This window comes from Doryrhamphus excisus, linkage group LG7 (assembly GCF_037039965.1).
Source record: "Doryrhamphus excisus strain RoL-2023G ecotype Guam linkage group LG7, RoL_Dexc_Guam_v1.1, whole genome shotgun sequence".
Taxonomy (NCBI): domain Eukaryota; kingdom Metazoa; phylum Chordata; class Actinopteri; order Syngnathiformes; family Syngnathidae; genus Doryrhamphus; species Doryrhamphus excisus.
This window is the reverse complement of record NC_136363.1, coordinates 2,382,417-2,397,936: the sequence shown is the minus strand read 5'-3', so window position 1 is coordinate 2,397,936 and position 15,520 is coordinate 2,382,417. Positions and strand designations below refer to the sequence as shown.

Here is a 15,520-nt window from a genome sequence, read left to right as displayed (position 1 = left end):
AATATTGTAACTTTATCTTCAATGTAATTCTTCAAAAATGGCAACTAATTGTTGTTTTGTTTCTCATAATATTATGACTTTTACAGACAAAATTGACATTTTTTTTCCTTTTTTATTTTGTTTTTTTTTAGTTTTTTTGTTGAATTATATTTTTAGAATGTTTTTGGAATGTGGGAGGAAACCCACTCCCCGCTGCTAATCATGTTATTATGCAAAAACCTGTTTTCTTTTTTTGCAATTTCGCAATAAAAAAAAAAATCAAAGTAATTATGACTTTATTCCTACATTTTGACTTTATTCTTGTAAAATTCTAACTTTATCTGAAATGTAATTTTTCAAAAAATGCCAACTATTTGTTGTTTGTTTCTCATAATATTATGACCTTTACAGACAAAATTTTTTGGTGTTTTTTTATTTTAAATTTTTTTTAGTTTTATTGTTAAATTATATTTTTAGAATGTTTTTGGAATGTAGGAGGAAACCGGAGTACCCGGAGGAAACCCACACAGCACGGGTGGAATCAAACTCGGTTCTCCCAGCTGTGTGGCCTGCGTACTAACCACTACGCGTTGTGCAGCCTTTACAAAATATCAACATATTTTTTTTTTTTTTTTTTCCCTACGTGGTCCTCGCTAAATAAACATTTGGACGAGTAAACCTACCAAGGAGGATACCTAAGCAGCAATAATAGATAAGAAGAGACAGCGGTTCCTAAAAGAAGACAGGGGGGGGGGGGGGTAGATACGGCCTTGTCTTCCATTTGGCAAATCCCAGCAGGAAAAATAAATCCTGCATATTGCCATGCATGTTCCTCGAACGTAATCCAGTCGGAAAAAGCTGTCGTGATTTGGCAACATCTTTGATTTATGGTGGTCCAATGAAGCTATGGCGCATCCACAAGTCATCCACACACACACACACACACACACACACACACACTCCACAAATGTTGAGTTAACTGGTGGGATTTTCTCCCCGACAAGCGTGGGGGACAGCTGCGGTATTAGCGGCACGGGCTATTTCTCCCGGTGACTGAGATCTGCTCAAAGCTATTGAGGCTGGAGTCCGGCTATTTAAGAAGGGGGGGGATTAGAAAAAGGGATTGAATCCAGGATTTACTACTCCTGGATAGTGTTTGTGGAAGAGTTAAATGTGCTTCTTTGCTAGCGAGAACAGTCAGGCAGAGCAAATGTTTGATGTTTTGCCCATCATTACAGTCGGGATTCTGGACTGCTGGGGAAAATGGCATCAAAATATGGCGTGTACTTCCTGTTTATGTCACATTTTCTTGACAGAATGCTTTCATAGAGGCTTCTGTAAGGCAATGTGGACATAATTATTACTAATAATTACTAATTATGTGTATTCATGCATCAAAAGACACTTAAATTAGACAAATACATTTGCTTGGTTTCACTGGAATACAAGTAGACAAAAAAGATTAATTCATTCATAAATTAAAAAAAAAATTAATAGAAATGTAAAAATAATAAAATAAATAAGTTAATACGTAATACTAAGTCATGAAATTTTAATGACTTAGAAAAATGGCTTAATTTAAAAATCTTAATAAAAATAAAATAAAATGACTTAAATAAATTTGTATATGATAATCAAACAAATACAAAAATAATAAAGTCCATACAAATAAAAAGACATAAATAAAACTGTGAAAATGTATGAATACATTTTTTTTAATCTAACAAAGAGAAATTATATTAATGTGTACATAATAATTAATAAAAATAATGTAAAAAAATATTAAAATGTACTTAAAAGTATACAAAATAAAAAAAAATAATTACTTAAAGTGTAAAAATAATACAAATAAATAAAAATGACTTAAATAAATGTGTAAATAATAATCAAATAAATACAAAAATAATAAAATAAATACTCATAAATTATACTTAAGTAAAAATGTATGAATAAATAAATAAAAACAAATTAAAATGCAAACAAAAATAAAATTAATGTTTAAATAATCATAAAAATGTTATCAAAAATATTTAAATGTACTTAAAAGTGTAAAAAAAACACAAATAAATGAATACATGTGTAATTGATAATCAAATAAACAACATTTAAAAGAGAACTTAAATTAAACTTTAAAAAAAAATGAAATAAATACAAATAAATACGAATATAAATGACTTAATTAAGGTTAAAAATAGCTACAATGACTGGAATGTGTAAACAATAATAAAGTAAAAATGACAAAAATGAAACAAAATGAACACAAAACAATAATAGTAATGACTAACAATTTGTGACTGAAGTAAAAATGGGTCGTTACTTCATGACCAACAGAAAATGTGTGTCCCAAATCTGTCACGTCACGTTATACTGCATTAATTATCCATAATAACACATGTTGTTTTCATGTTGTTTTCACCTCTAAATGATAATTATTTACAAGGATGAGCTCGGCTAAAGAAAAGCAGAGATAAAAAAGACATAAGCAGTATGACTTTCACATCACATGACTGACAGCCATCAATCACGCTCCAGTCGTCCTCTCCTTGTGGCTATTTTTCCAATCCCCCCCCCCTCCCCCCGCCCCCTCCAATCCCATGGGGATGGGAAACCATCCATAGAGCGCCAAATGGAATTGTAATTCTGAAAATCAATACAGCTGCTTCTGTAACTAATAAAGTCCTGTCATGTCCCCACAATGGGATCCTGATAAGGGCTGTGATTGGTCGATTCCATCAGCCCAGATAATAACACAAAAGGACATCGAGGTAAGTACTCTGATATATTGATTTGTAACAAGAAGGATAAGTTCACATCTGGAGATATTGTATTTCTTATCTAGTCGCCCGCCGTCGTGATGCAGCCCTCATCTAATAAACACATCTATGGAATCAAACTCAGGCCCTCATGATTGACAGCTGGACATTTTTGCCTGTGGACAATAGCAAAGCCTCGCTAACAGCCAGCAAAAAGTATTCGGCTACAACGTGAGGGACGCTAACACAAGCACTAGCGTAGTTTTTACGTCAATCTATTGCAAATCCTTGCTTTGAAAAAGATACTACTGCTCAGCTTTGATTGACAGGTAGATTGACAATACCCTAAATAGGGTTGTCCAAGGAATGGCCAGGGGGCCATTTTGTTTTGCTTTTTTTTATTGGCAGTGGCACAATCTAAATGAAATAATTTAAAAAGAAATCAGCAAAAATTGAAAAAAATCAGCAGTAATTTTGCAAGAATAAAGGCAAAATATTAAGAGAAAAATTGTAGTATAATAGTAATAATATAGTATAAAATTGTAGTATAAAAGTCATCTTATTATGAGAATCGCAGTGTTATATTATGAGACTCCGAAAAATAATAAAAATAAAACAGTTGTAATTTTTTGAAAATTGGGTAGTGGAAAAAAATTATAATGTAATGAGAATAAAGTCAAAATATTACGATAATGATGTCATACTTACAAAAACAAAAAATAGATATGATAGAATTGGGAAAAGGGCTGTAATTTTTCAAAAATAAAGTCCAAATATTACAAGAAAAATATTGTAGTCTAACGAGAAAAAGTCATGAGGCACCAAAAAATAATAAAAATAAAACAGTTGTAATTTTTTTTTTAATTGGGTAGTGGAAAACATCTTAATGTAATGAGAATAAAGTCAAAATATTACGATAATAAATGTCATACTTACAAAAACAAAAAATAGACATGAATTGGGAAAAGGGCTGTCATTTTACAAAAATAAAGTCAAAATATTAAAAGAAAAGTATTGTATTTTAATGAAAAAAATTTATTAAAATAAATTGATAATATTAGGAAGACAAATAATGTAATTTTCAAATAAATCTTAATTTTTATATCATATTATGGGAATAAAATAATATTCCAAGAGAAAATTTACAAAGATTAAAAACTTTTCTTATGAATACTCTTTAAGGAGGGGTGCCTGGAGGCGGGCCGCGGCTGGAATAAATTCCCGTTTTCTCGGGAAGCATGAAATCCAAAGAAATGCAGCTGAATAGGTGCAGATTCGCGAAGAACTAGAAAGCTTTCTGTGCTAGTTATTGTGTGTAGCTGCTCTATAGGAGTCCACAACTCAATACAAAGGAAAAATTAGCATAAAAAGTCCCATTCAAACCATAATTAATCATAGATGAAAGTAAGTTTTTATGTATATTAAGTCGAGATGTAGGGCTGCACGGTGGATCGTGTGGTTAGCGCGCAGACCTCACAGCTAGGAGACCAGAGTTCAATTCCACCCTCGGCCATGTATGTGTGGAGTTTGCATGTTCTCCCCGTGCATGCGTGGGTTTTCTGCGGGGATTCCGGTTTCTTACAACATTACAAAAACATGCTAGGTTAATTAGCGACTCGAAATTGTCCATAGGTATGAATGTGAGTGTGAATGTCTGACTGAGAACAAACACTTTGCTAACAGCACTCGATTCATCACGCTGCAACTTAATACTCAAAAGGTGTATAAACAATACTAATACTAATTTATACTGATACTAAAATACTAATGCATGGGTTTTCTCCGGGTATTCCGGTTTTCCTCCTACATTCCGAAAACATGCTAGGTTAATTAGCGACTCCAAATTGTCCATAGGTATGAATGTGAGTGTGAATGTCTTACTGAGAACAAACACTTTGCTAACAGCACTCGATTCATCACGCTGCAACTTAATACTCAAAAGGTGTATAAACAATACTAATACTAATTTATACTGATACTAAAATACTAATGCATGGGTTTTCTCCGGGTATTCCGGTTTTCCTCCTACATTCCAAAAACATGCTAGGTTAATTAGCGACTCCAAATTCACATGTCCATAGGTATGAATGTGAGTGTGAATGGTTGTTTGTCTATATGAGCCCTGTGATTGGCTGGCCACCAGTCCAGGGTGTACCCCGCCTCTCGCCCGAAGACAGCTGGGATAGGCTCCAGCACCCCCCACGAGGAAAAGCGGTAGAAAATGAATGAATGAATAATAAAATGACAACACCGCCAACGTCAAAGGAAGTCATGTCAAACCGAAGCCGTAAAAAGATTTTAACAACAGCAACAGTACCAAGTAAGTGTAGAAAAACCAATTTCCATAATGGAGTTCAGTCCCGTGACTGACTGGCGACCTCAGCCAGAGTTCTGGAGAAGAATGGCTGATGTCTTCCCGACAGGAAATTCGTCCCATATCGACGGCCATCGCTCATCTGTGTGTGTGTGTTGTGTTACAGTTACACATACTGTACGTGTCCCTGCAGGACGGCCACTCCACTGGAACACGGCTACAGCAGAAGATGAAAAGGTTACGCTCCTGTTGGGTCCTGTCGGGCAAATGCATCGCCTGCTAGGCAGTGAAGGGAGAAAGATCCCCCCCCCCCCCCCCCTGACCCCCCAAGGGAGCGCAGCGTCTCAGCCTGCTCCGTTCCACTGCTCGGCCAAGCCAGTCATCAGGTTAGAAAACGGGGTGATCCATCACTGTGCTACAGAAAATCCACTTCCTGGATTGCCAAACTCAGTCAGTGCCAAAACTCATCGGCTGTTTCTTGTGTCCCCCCCCCCCCCAGCTAATGACTAAATACTGCAACTGGAACACAAGCGCTCCTCTGTGGCCTCTTATGACTGGGATTCTAAATGAATGGGATTAATATCACTTTAAGACTTGAAGACGGACTCACATTATTCCTATTCACCAATAACACATTTTTGACATGGTTTTTTTCTAGAATATTTCTAATGTATGACAACAATGCGTGGTGTTACATACAAGTGGAACTACCGCATTTTCTGGACTATAAGTCGCTCCGGAGTATAAGTGGCACAAGGCCAAAAATTCATAATTAGGTACAAAAAAACATACATAAGTCGCACTGTAGTACAAGTCGCACAAGACCAAAAATTGATAATTAGGTAGAAAAAAAACATACATAAGTCATACTGGAGTATAAGTCGCACAAGGCCAAAAATGCATCATTAGATTAAAAAAAAAACATACATAAGTCACACTGGAGTATAAGTCGCACAAGGCCAAAAATGCATAATTAGGTAGAAAAAAACATACATAAGTCACACCAGAGTATAAGTCGCACAGGGCCCAAAATGCCAAAATTAAGTTAAAACAAACATACATAAGTCACACCAGAGTATAAGTCACACAAGGCCAAAAAATGCATAATTAGGTAGAAAAAAAAACATACATAAGTCACACTGGAGTATAAGTTGCACAGGGCCCAAAATGCCAAAATTAAGTTAAAACAAACATACATAAGTCACACCAGAGTATAAGTCACACAAGGCCAAAAATGCATAATTAGGTGCAAAAAACCATACATAAGTCGCACTGGAGTATAAGTCGCACAAGGCCAAAAATGCATAATTAGGTAGAAAAAAACATACATAAGTCACACCAGAGTATAAGTCGCACAGGGCCCAAAATGCCAAAATTAAGTTAAAACAAACATACATAAGTCACACCAGAGTATAAGTCACACAAGGCCAAAAAAATGCATAATTAGGTAGAAAAAAACATACATAAGTCACACTGGAGTATAAGTCGCACAAGGCCAAAAATGCATAATTAGGGAGAAAAAAACATACATAAGTTGCACTGGACTATAAGTCGCACAAGGCCAAAAATTGATAATTAGGTAGCAAAAACATACATAAGTCGCACTGGAGTATAAGTCGCACAAGGCCAAAAATGCATAATTATGTTAAAAAAAACATACATAAGTCGCACAAGGCTAAAAATGCATAATTATGTAAAAAAAAAAAACATACATAAGTCACACTGGAGTATAAGTCGCACAAGGCTAAAAATGCATAATTAGGTACAAAAACATACATAAGTCGCACAGGAGTATAAGTCGCACAAGGCCAAAAGTGCATAATTAGGTAGAAAAAAAATACATAAGTCGCATCGGAGTATAAGTCGCACAAGGCCAAAAATTGATAATTAGGTAGCAAAAAACATACATAAGTCGCAAAGGAGTATAAGTCACATAAGGCCAAAAATTGATAATTAGGTAGCAAAAAACATACATAAGTCGCACAGGAGTATAAGTCGCACAAGGCCAAAAATGCATAATTAGGTAGAAGAAAAACATACATAAGTCGCACTGGAGTATAAGTCGCACAAGGCCAAAAATGCATAAACAAACAAACCTTGCGGCTAATGCTGATTGACGCGGACTGCCTGAAGGCAGTTAGGGCCCCCCTCAAGGGGGTTTGTTATGTGTCTCCCCTAAATGCCGGGCCCCCCTGAACAAACCAGGCATTTGTGTCGGACATCACTTTTGTTCCTTTTTTTTAGTGGACATTTTTCTTTTCATATTTGTTTCCAATTGTGAAGTAGACACTTCTCTTCAAGGAAAAGGAAAGTGAAAGTGAAATTCACGAAGGATAACAATGGTATCTTCCTACGAAATGGTCAGTGATAACTAAGCAGTGAAGCGATCTCATTATTGACACCTCGTACATTCAATAAGCCTGTCTCTCCCTCCTTTGCAACGCCCTTTTTTTTCCTCCCTTTTATGTGTTGTAGCTGTAGACATGAAACACAAATTGCTGCATCACTTCACTCGTGAAGAGTCGAGAACGAACGAGCGCCGACGCCAACGCCGGCGCCGGCGTACCTGGAGATGTGAGGAAGGTTGGATGGAGGTTATCTCAGGGTTTCAGGGACGCTTCAAAGCCATACTTTAAGGGGTTACACGCTTTCCCGTAAAAGGATTGCGGAGAGGGAAGTGAAGGGGACGGTTTCTGCAGATTCTCTAAGGATCAAACCCAAGGGTGTATTGGGGGGGTGGGGGGGGGGTTGAGAGTTTTTGAGAGCAGGACCCTTCAACGATCAGCTCTATCTTTGACCTCTGAACTGCAAACATGATTGAAAATGTGGAGCAGAACATAAGAGGAGAAGAGTAGAGGCTAGCGTCATTAATCATAGAGGCCGGCTGCCTTCACACACACACACACACACACACACACAGACAATTGTGTTTACTTATTGTACACCATCCCAGATACAAATCACTCATTTGCCCCCCCCAACCCTCCCCATGTGGTTCCGGAATATTGTCCCGGCGATGATGCATGCGGAGACAAATAAAAGCAAACACAACAATTTGCACGGCTGATTGCCGTGTACGCAGGAATCAGACATATCGCCGACTTCACTGGGGCAAGCGCCAAGGTCAAACCTCCGTTTTTATTTTCGGCAAAAAAAAAAAAAAAAACATGCCGCTTGGGAATGCTGCACTCGGATCAGACGTTCCCCAGGGCTCCCGTGTACCGGATCACAGGGGTTATACAGGTGACCCAATCACCTTGACAAATCCATTCCTAAATGAGACCACTTTGGGACACTTTGGGACACTTTGGGACACATGTGGCTAACTGTGTTTGTTAGCAAAGCACTGACGTCCATTTCTGGTTTTAGCGAGCTAATAGGATGCTAATAAGGAAAATAAAACATGATTCTTTAGGAAAATGGATGCAAACACAAGCTAAATTTTGGACCTTCGCCGAAAAACTTAAACTCTAGGATGTTTCCAATGTAGTTTATCTTTAATGTTGTTGATTTTAGTGTTTTGGTGACTGATGACGCAATGGCAACACATCCTAATTTCAAAAATAACGATTTCCAAAATGAAGCATAACAATGGCTAAATGTAGTAATACACAAATATAATACATTCAGAGGATACATTCAAAGACATTGTGGTGATATGTACCGTATTTTCTGGACTATAAGTCGCTCCGGAGTATAAGTCGCACAAGGCCAAAAGTGCATAATTAGGTAGAAAAAAACATACATAAGTCGCACTGGAGTATAAGTCACACAATGCCAAAAATGCATAATTAGGTAGAAAAAAACATACATAAGTCGCACTGGAGTATAAGTCGCACAAGGCCAAAAATGCATAATTAGGTAGAAAAAAAACATACATAAGTCACACTGTAATATAAGTCGCACAAGGCCAAAAATGCATAATTAGGTAGAAAAAAAAACATACATAAGTCGCACTGTAATATAAGTCGCACAAGGCCAAAAATGCATAATTAGGTAGAAAAAAAAACATACATAAGTCGCACTGTAATATAAGTCGCACAAGGCCAAAAATGCATAATTAGGTAGAAAAAAAACATACATAAGTCGCACTGTAATATAAGTCGCACAAGGCCGAAAATGCATAATTAGGTAGAAAAAAAAACATACATAAGTCGCACTGTAATATAAGTCGCACAAGGCCAAAAATGCATAATTAGGTAGAAAAAAAAACATACATAAGTCGCACTGTAATATAAGTCGCACAAGGCCAAAAATGCATAATTAGGTAGAAAAAAAACATACATAAGTCGCACTGTAATATAAGTCGCACAAGGCCAAAAATGCATAATTAGGTAGAAAAAAACATACATAAGTCGCACTGGAGTATAAGTCGCACAAGGCCAAAAATGCATAATTAGGTAGAAGAAAAACATACATAAGTCACACTGGAGTATAAGTCGCACAAGGCCAAAAATGCATAATTAGGTAGAAGAAAAACATACATAAGTCGCACTGGAGTATAAGTCGCACGAGGCCAAAATGCATAATTGGGTAGAAAAAAATATACATAAGTCTCACTGGAGTGTAAGTCGCACAAGGCCAAAAATGCATAATTAGGTAGAAAAAAATATACATAAGTCGCACTGGAGTATAAGTCGACTTATAGTATTCTACACTGGTCACTACGTGTCCATAAGAACAGGAAGTTAAAAATAACAAAGCTATATAATGTGAGTCTACATTATGCCTCATATTTTATCTTATTATGTCTACCATATTGGGTAATACTATTGTCAAAGTGACTATAGGGGTGCTATTTAATGCCTAGAGGGCTCTAATGATGTTAAAAACGCAATTTAGAAGGTCGTAACCAGGTTTGGGAAAGCATCATTGTTTCCTATGGTGGGCACCATGTCAGTCAAAACCTAAAATCAACTCGAACGACGTAGTTTCCGCTCTCCTTCACGCTAGGCAGACTTGGCCTAATGGTAGTGCGCCAACGAAAAGGAAAGCTGTTGTCATGGAATCACAGAAACAGTCGTTTGGCCACAACAGGTTAACAATGAATTCATTAAATTGTCAGAATATTTTTAAGGGGCAAAAATGGCCGCTGGGTGCCACTTTGGATATTCCGGCGCTTGGCTATCAATGGTGCGATACACTTAGCCTGTGAAGTGACGCCTCCATGCTGCGTAGCGGGGGAAAAAAATGCTGACTTAATTGACGTAAAAAAAAAAAAACCATAAAACACCATGATGCCACTTCACGGCCGCGCAGTCAACGTGCCTGAGTGCTCTTCGCCTCCACTGATGCCATTTTCTTAAAGGCGCGTACACGTGAGAGTGCGTTGGAACGCACAACATGCGGCCATTTTAACCACGAGTCTTCATTTATTAGCTTTAGCGTGCTATTCGAGTACATTATTCAATATAGGTGCTGTTGTCATGTGACTACGGCTGCCCCAAAATGGCGCTGTTTCAGTTTAAGTCATTTCTAATATTTTTTTTAAACCATGAAATGTACTAATATAAACAAACGAGGGAAATATTCGATTGAATATTGCTATGATTATTGCATAATAGCATAAATGCTAATAAATACACTCAATAAATGTCGCTGTTTCAGTGAATATATCGTATTTTTTCAATTTATGAGTGTACTATTACAATACTATACAATTTAAGAATACTTGAAGTATAAAGACGGTAACATATACTGCATGGAACATCGAACATTAGCATTTTAGCTTGATTTTTTATATATATAAGTAACATAAGAATGAGATGATGACATACTAACACTAGTACTAATATATATGAAGACGGTAACATATTCCATATGGAACATCGAACATTAGCATTTTAGCTTGATTTTTTATATATATATAAGTAACATAAGAATGATATGATGACATACTAACACTAGTACTAATATATATGAAGACGGTAACATATACCGCATGGAACATCGAACATTAGCATTTTAGCTTGATTTTTTATATATATAAGTAACATAAGAATGAGATGATGACATACTAACACTAGTACTAATATATATGAAGACGGTAACATATACCATATGGAACATCGAACATTAGCATTTTAGCTTAATGTTTTTTTAGATATAATAACATAAGAATGAGATTATAACATACTAATACTAGTACTAATATATTAAATATCTTGCATGTTATATATTTATAAAATTCTATTAAACACAACAATAATTTGTCATATTTTCCGGCAATTACTGCATCGACTAATAGTACTGTATAAATCTAAATAAGGACGTAACAATAATATTTTACAGTATTTTCAGTAAGTACAGCAGCTGCTCCGGAGCAAGTGTTAGACGATAATCCCAGATGGGATTGTGCCGTCCAGGAATAATGAGTCTTCCTAATTGAATGGAGGAGTCTGAGGTGAGGACCCACTGTGTTTTTTTTTTTTTTTTTTTTTTATGGACTGTTTTGTGGTCTACCTGTGCCGGAGCTCTTATCAGGGTCAAGGCGGGGATCTCAGACAAGAGGCTTAGCCCGAGACAAGTGTCTTTAACAGCAAATAAAACCATCAAAGTTCACCTTTAATCCCTGCTGCTGCTGCTGCTGCTGCTGCTGCTGTGGCGGATAAGGCTGCACAATAAGCTCTATTCACTCCATAGCGGCCGCCTTTATGTGTGTGTGTGTGTGTGTGTGTGTGTGTAAGAGAGAGAGAATGTGTCACTATTATTCACTATTAATCTCACTGTGGATAGATTATATTATTTGTATTTTCTTTATGTCGTGTTCACTGGTTTCGTTTCAGAAAAAACAAAAACTAAGTCAAAGAATATGTATCTCCTTATTAATAGCACAATTATTTCATATAAAATAATCACATAAAGGCAAGGCTTTAAGTCAGATACTTTCAGCACCTTGGAGAGCTCCTTTTTTTGCACATTTTATATTTATATTTATATATTCATTTTCTACCACTTATACCACTTTCTTACCACTCTACCACTATATTTATATTTATATTTATATTTATATTTATATTTATATTTATATTTATATTTATATTTATATATTTATATTTATATATAAATACGTTTGCTTGATTTGATTAGGAATATTTTTTTAGATTAATTTTTTGCATCTCCTTATTAATAGCACAATTGTTTCATATAAAATAATCACATAAAGGCAAGGCTTTACACCAGATACTTTCAGCACCCTGGAGAGCTCCTTCTTTTGCACATTTTGATATATTTATATATTTATATTTATATTTATATTTATATATTCATTTTCTACCACGTTTTCCTTATATTTATATTTATATTTAACCCACGTTTGCTTGATTTGATTTGGAATATTTTTTTAGATTAATTTTTTGCATCTACTTACTAATAGCACAATTATATCATATAAAATAATCCCATAAAGACAAGGCTTTAAGCCAGATACTTTCAGCACCTTGGAGAGCTCCTTTTTTGCACATTTTGATCTAGTTTTATTTATATTTATTCATTTTCTACCACTTTTCCTTATATTTATATTTATATTTATATTTATATTTATATTTATATTTATATTTATATTTATATTTATATTTATATTTATATTTATATTTATATTTATATTTATATTTATATTTATATTTATATATACCCACGTTTGCTTGATTTGATTTGGAATATTATTTTTTTTCATATTCATTTTTATAAATATTTTATTCATCAGTGTAATTAATTTAATTAATTAATGTAATTAATTGACACGACGAAATAGTATGTGTTATGAGGCTGGTATCAAAATTGAATCATAATTATTTAAAACATAAAAGCTATTATCAGTATTTTTTTTTAAATCATGTGACAGTTTGATTTATTAGATTTTAGTGTTCTGTAAAAATGAAAACACACACACAAACACACACACACACATACAGTATGTGCATGTTAATAAAGTTAACATGCATAAAATGTTCATTTTGTGTCGTTAATAATGATATAATTATAACAATAATGACCTTTTATTTAATTGAAGCAACGTTTTTTTTAACTTTTTTCCTGCAAATAAACGAGAGGACTTGAGGGTTCGGTTTTAGGATAAGAGTGCTAAGTGGTTCCAATGATGCCACCCACCAATCCACTAATAGAAAAGTTTGGTTTCAAAAAAAAAAATCATATTTTGGTGTACTACAGAGCAGACGGTGGAAAAAACTTGGAAAAATCCAACCCCCAAAAGTTCCCTCCGAGTGTGGAAATGCAGTGTAAAGTTTGCAAAGACGTACGCGTGGAAGCAACTCACCAGGTGAAGTGCGGGCGTGAGGAGGAACACGGCGCACCAGCACATCCTCAGCATCCTCCCGCTGCTCAAACTTCCTCTCGTTTCCTCGGGATGCTTCTCTCGGCTCTGCCGACCATAAATCCACCCGGCGTGCGCCTGGCTGCACCGTCAAGTCCCTCAAAGAGCGGAGACGACGCGGCGAGCCCCCATGACTGCGAGCGGTTTGAGATGTTTAGAGGGATGTGCTATGCTGCGCTGAGGGTGAGGGGCGGGGTGGGGGAAAGAGGGGCGGCGCTCCTAACGGTGACTTGACTTCATCCAGGTGCGGAGAGGAGTGCGGCCATCGCTGAGAGCCAAAGCCGGGGCTTTTCTGGTGGTCTGGATGCCGGCGGTGTGAAGAGAAGACAAACCGGGGGAGGGGTGGGGTGGATGAGCGTTTTATACACACACATGTGCTCGCTGGAGGGGGGGGTGAGGGATGAGGCGGGATGGGGAGGAGTGAAAAGGCTGAAAAGACCAATAAAAGGCACACAGATTGGCCGGAAGGAAGATAAAGTTTACTTTTTTACAGACTCATGAGGAAAAAAAGTGGCGCTTGATGGAGATGAATGCCAAGTACCTCCTTCCTCCTTCCTGGGACAAACTACTACACCTCCTTAAATGCCACTAATCCCACTTTTTGGAAAGGTGGACCATTTATTACACTCCTCATCTTTACTGATGGAAGAAATATGCTCTTTGGAGGACAGGATGGGTCATGTAATGGTAATGGTTTTATTTCATTTGAACATGCATCAGATTACAATTGAATGCATCCCATAATCAGTTCCCAGTTCCACATGTCCAAAAGGAGTAGGAAGAAGCAATGCTTATTAAATCCTACCCCTCCATCTGGTACTTTTACAATCAGTAACTGTTACATTTGTTCACTTCCTGCTTTCCTAATATAGTTTAAGTTGTTTTTTTGGTTTTTGTTTTTTTTTAATTTTTAAATTTTTTGATTTTTTAAATTTTTAATTTTTTGATTTTTAAATGTTTTGATTTTTTTTATTTTTAATTTTTAATTTTTTAATTTTTTAATTTTTTAATTTTTAATTTTTTTAATTTTTAAATTTTTTAATAATATTTTAATTTTAATTTTAATTTTAATTTTAATTTTAATTTTAATTTTAATTTTAATTTTAATTTTAATTTTAATTTTAATTTTAATTTTAATTTTAATTTTAATTTTAATTTTAATTTTAATTTTAATTTTAATTTTAATTTTTTTTATTTAAATTTTTTGTCACATACCAAAGTACGAGGTGATATGACCATACAATGACATAATTAAACATATTTATTTTAAATTATTATAATTAATTATTAAATTTATTCATTATAATTAAATATTATTATTTTTAATTATTAAATTATATTAGGATTTAAAAAACAATTTTTAATTATATTAAGAAAGCAGGAAGTGAACAAATGTAACAGTTACTGATTGTAAAAGTACCAGATGGAGGGGTAGGATTTAATAAGCTTTGCTTCTTCCTACTCCTTTTGGACATGTGGAACTGTGAACTGATTATGGGATGCATTCAATTGTAATCTGATGCATGTTCAAATGAAATTAAACCATTACCATTACCAATTATTTTGCATTGTTTCCTCCTACTCCTATTCCTCTGCAGATCCTTGTACTTCCTGTGGAGGGCAGAGCAACGAGAGGCTTCTATTTCGCTGTTTTGGTACCTACTTTTGTGATTGATTCTCCGCCTGATTTGTCGTCTCGGTGCTGCATTCCCGTTGCCCCCTTTTTGCCAAGCAATTCATATGTGTGTTGGTGGTGTGGATGAGCTAGGTGAGCTAGGTCTTTGGCTGGATGGGGGGGGGGGTTAGATAAGATGATCCTTTTTGTCACAAGACAGGAGGGGACTTGAATGAATTCTCTTGTATTTTCCCCATAAGTCAGCCAGCTGATGTGATCCTGCGCTGCATGGTCCAGATAGCCTTCATCTGGCCCAGCACGGTACTTGGACCACCAGCGAGGGGACATCAATCACTACCGGGTGGCATATTCCATTGTCGCTGGGAAACACAATAGCCACTGCTATGAACTTGTATGTACTTAAGTGTACATCCTTTAGTGTGAAATATTTGCTGGTATATATATATATAAACTGTGTTTTTTTTTTAACTCTTCTGGCGCCACCTTGCGGCCATTTTGGAAACCAA

General features: G+C 35.6%; 1 protein-coding gene across 1 annotated transcript in view; it reads right to left on the bottom strand.

The window, feature by feature from the left end:
- nxph1 (neurexophilin 1) overlaps positions 1–14,223 on the bottom strand; it is a 37,491-nt gene extending 23,268 nt beyond the window's left edge. Inside the window, exon 1 of the mRNA XM_058046781.2 lies at positions 13,322–14,223. Within this exon, the coding sequence (XP_057902764.2) occupies positions 13,322–13,375 (54 nt within the window). The 5' untranslated portion in view covers positions 13,376–14,223. The remainder of the gene's footprint in view (positions 1–13,321) is intronic.
- Between the last annotated feature and the right edge of the window lie 1,297 nt (positions 14,224–15,520).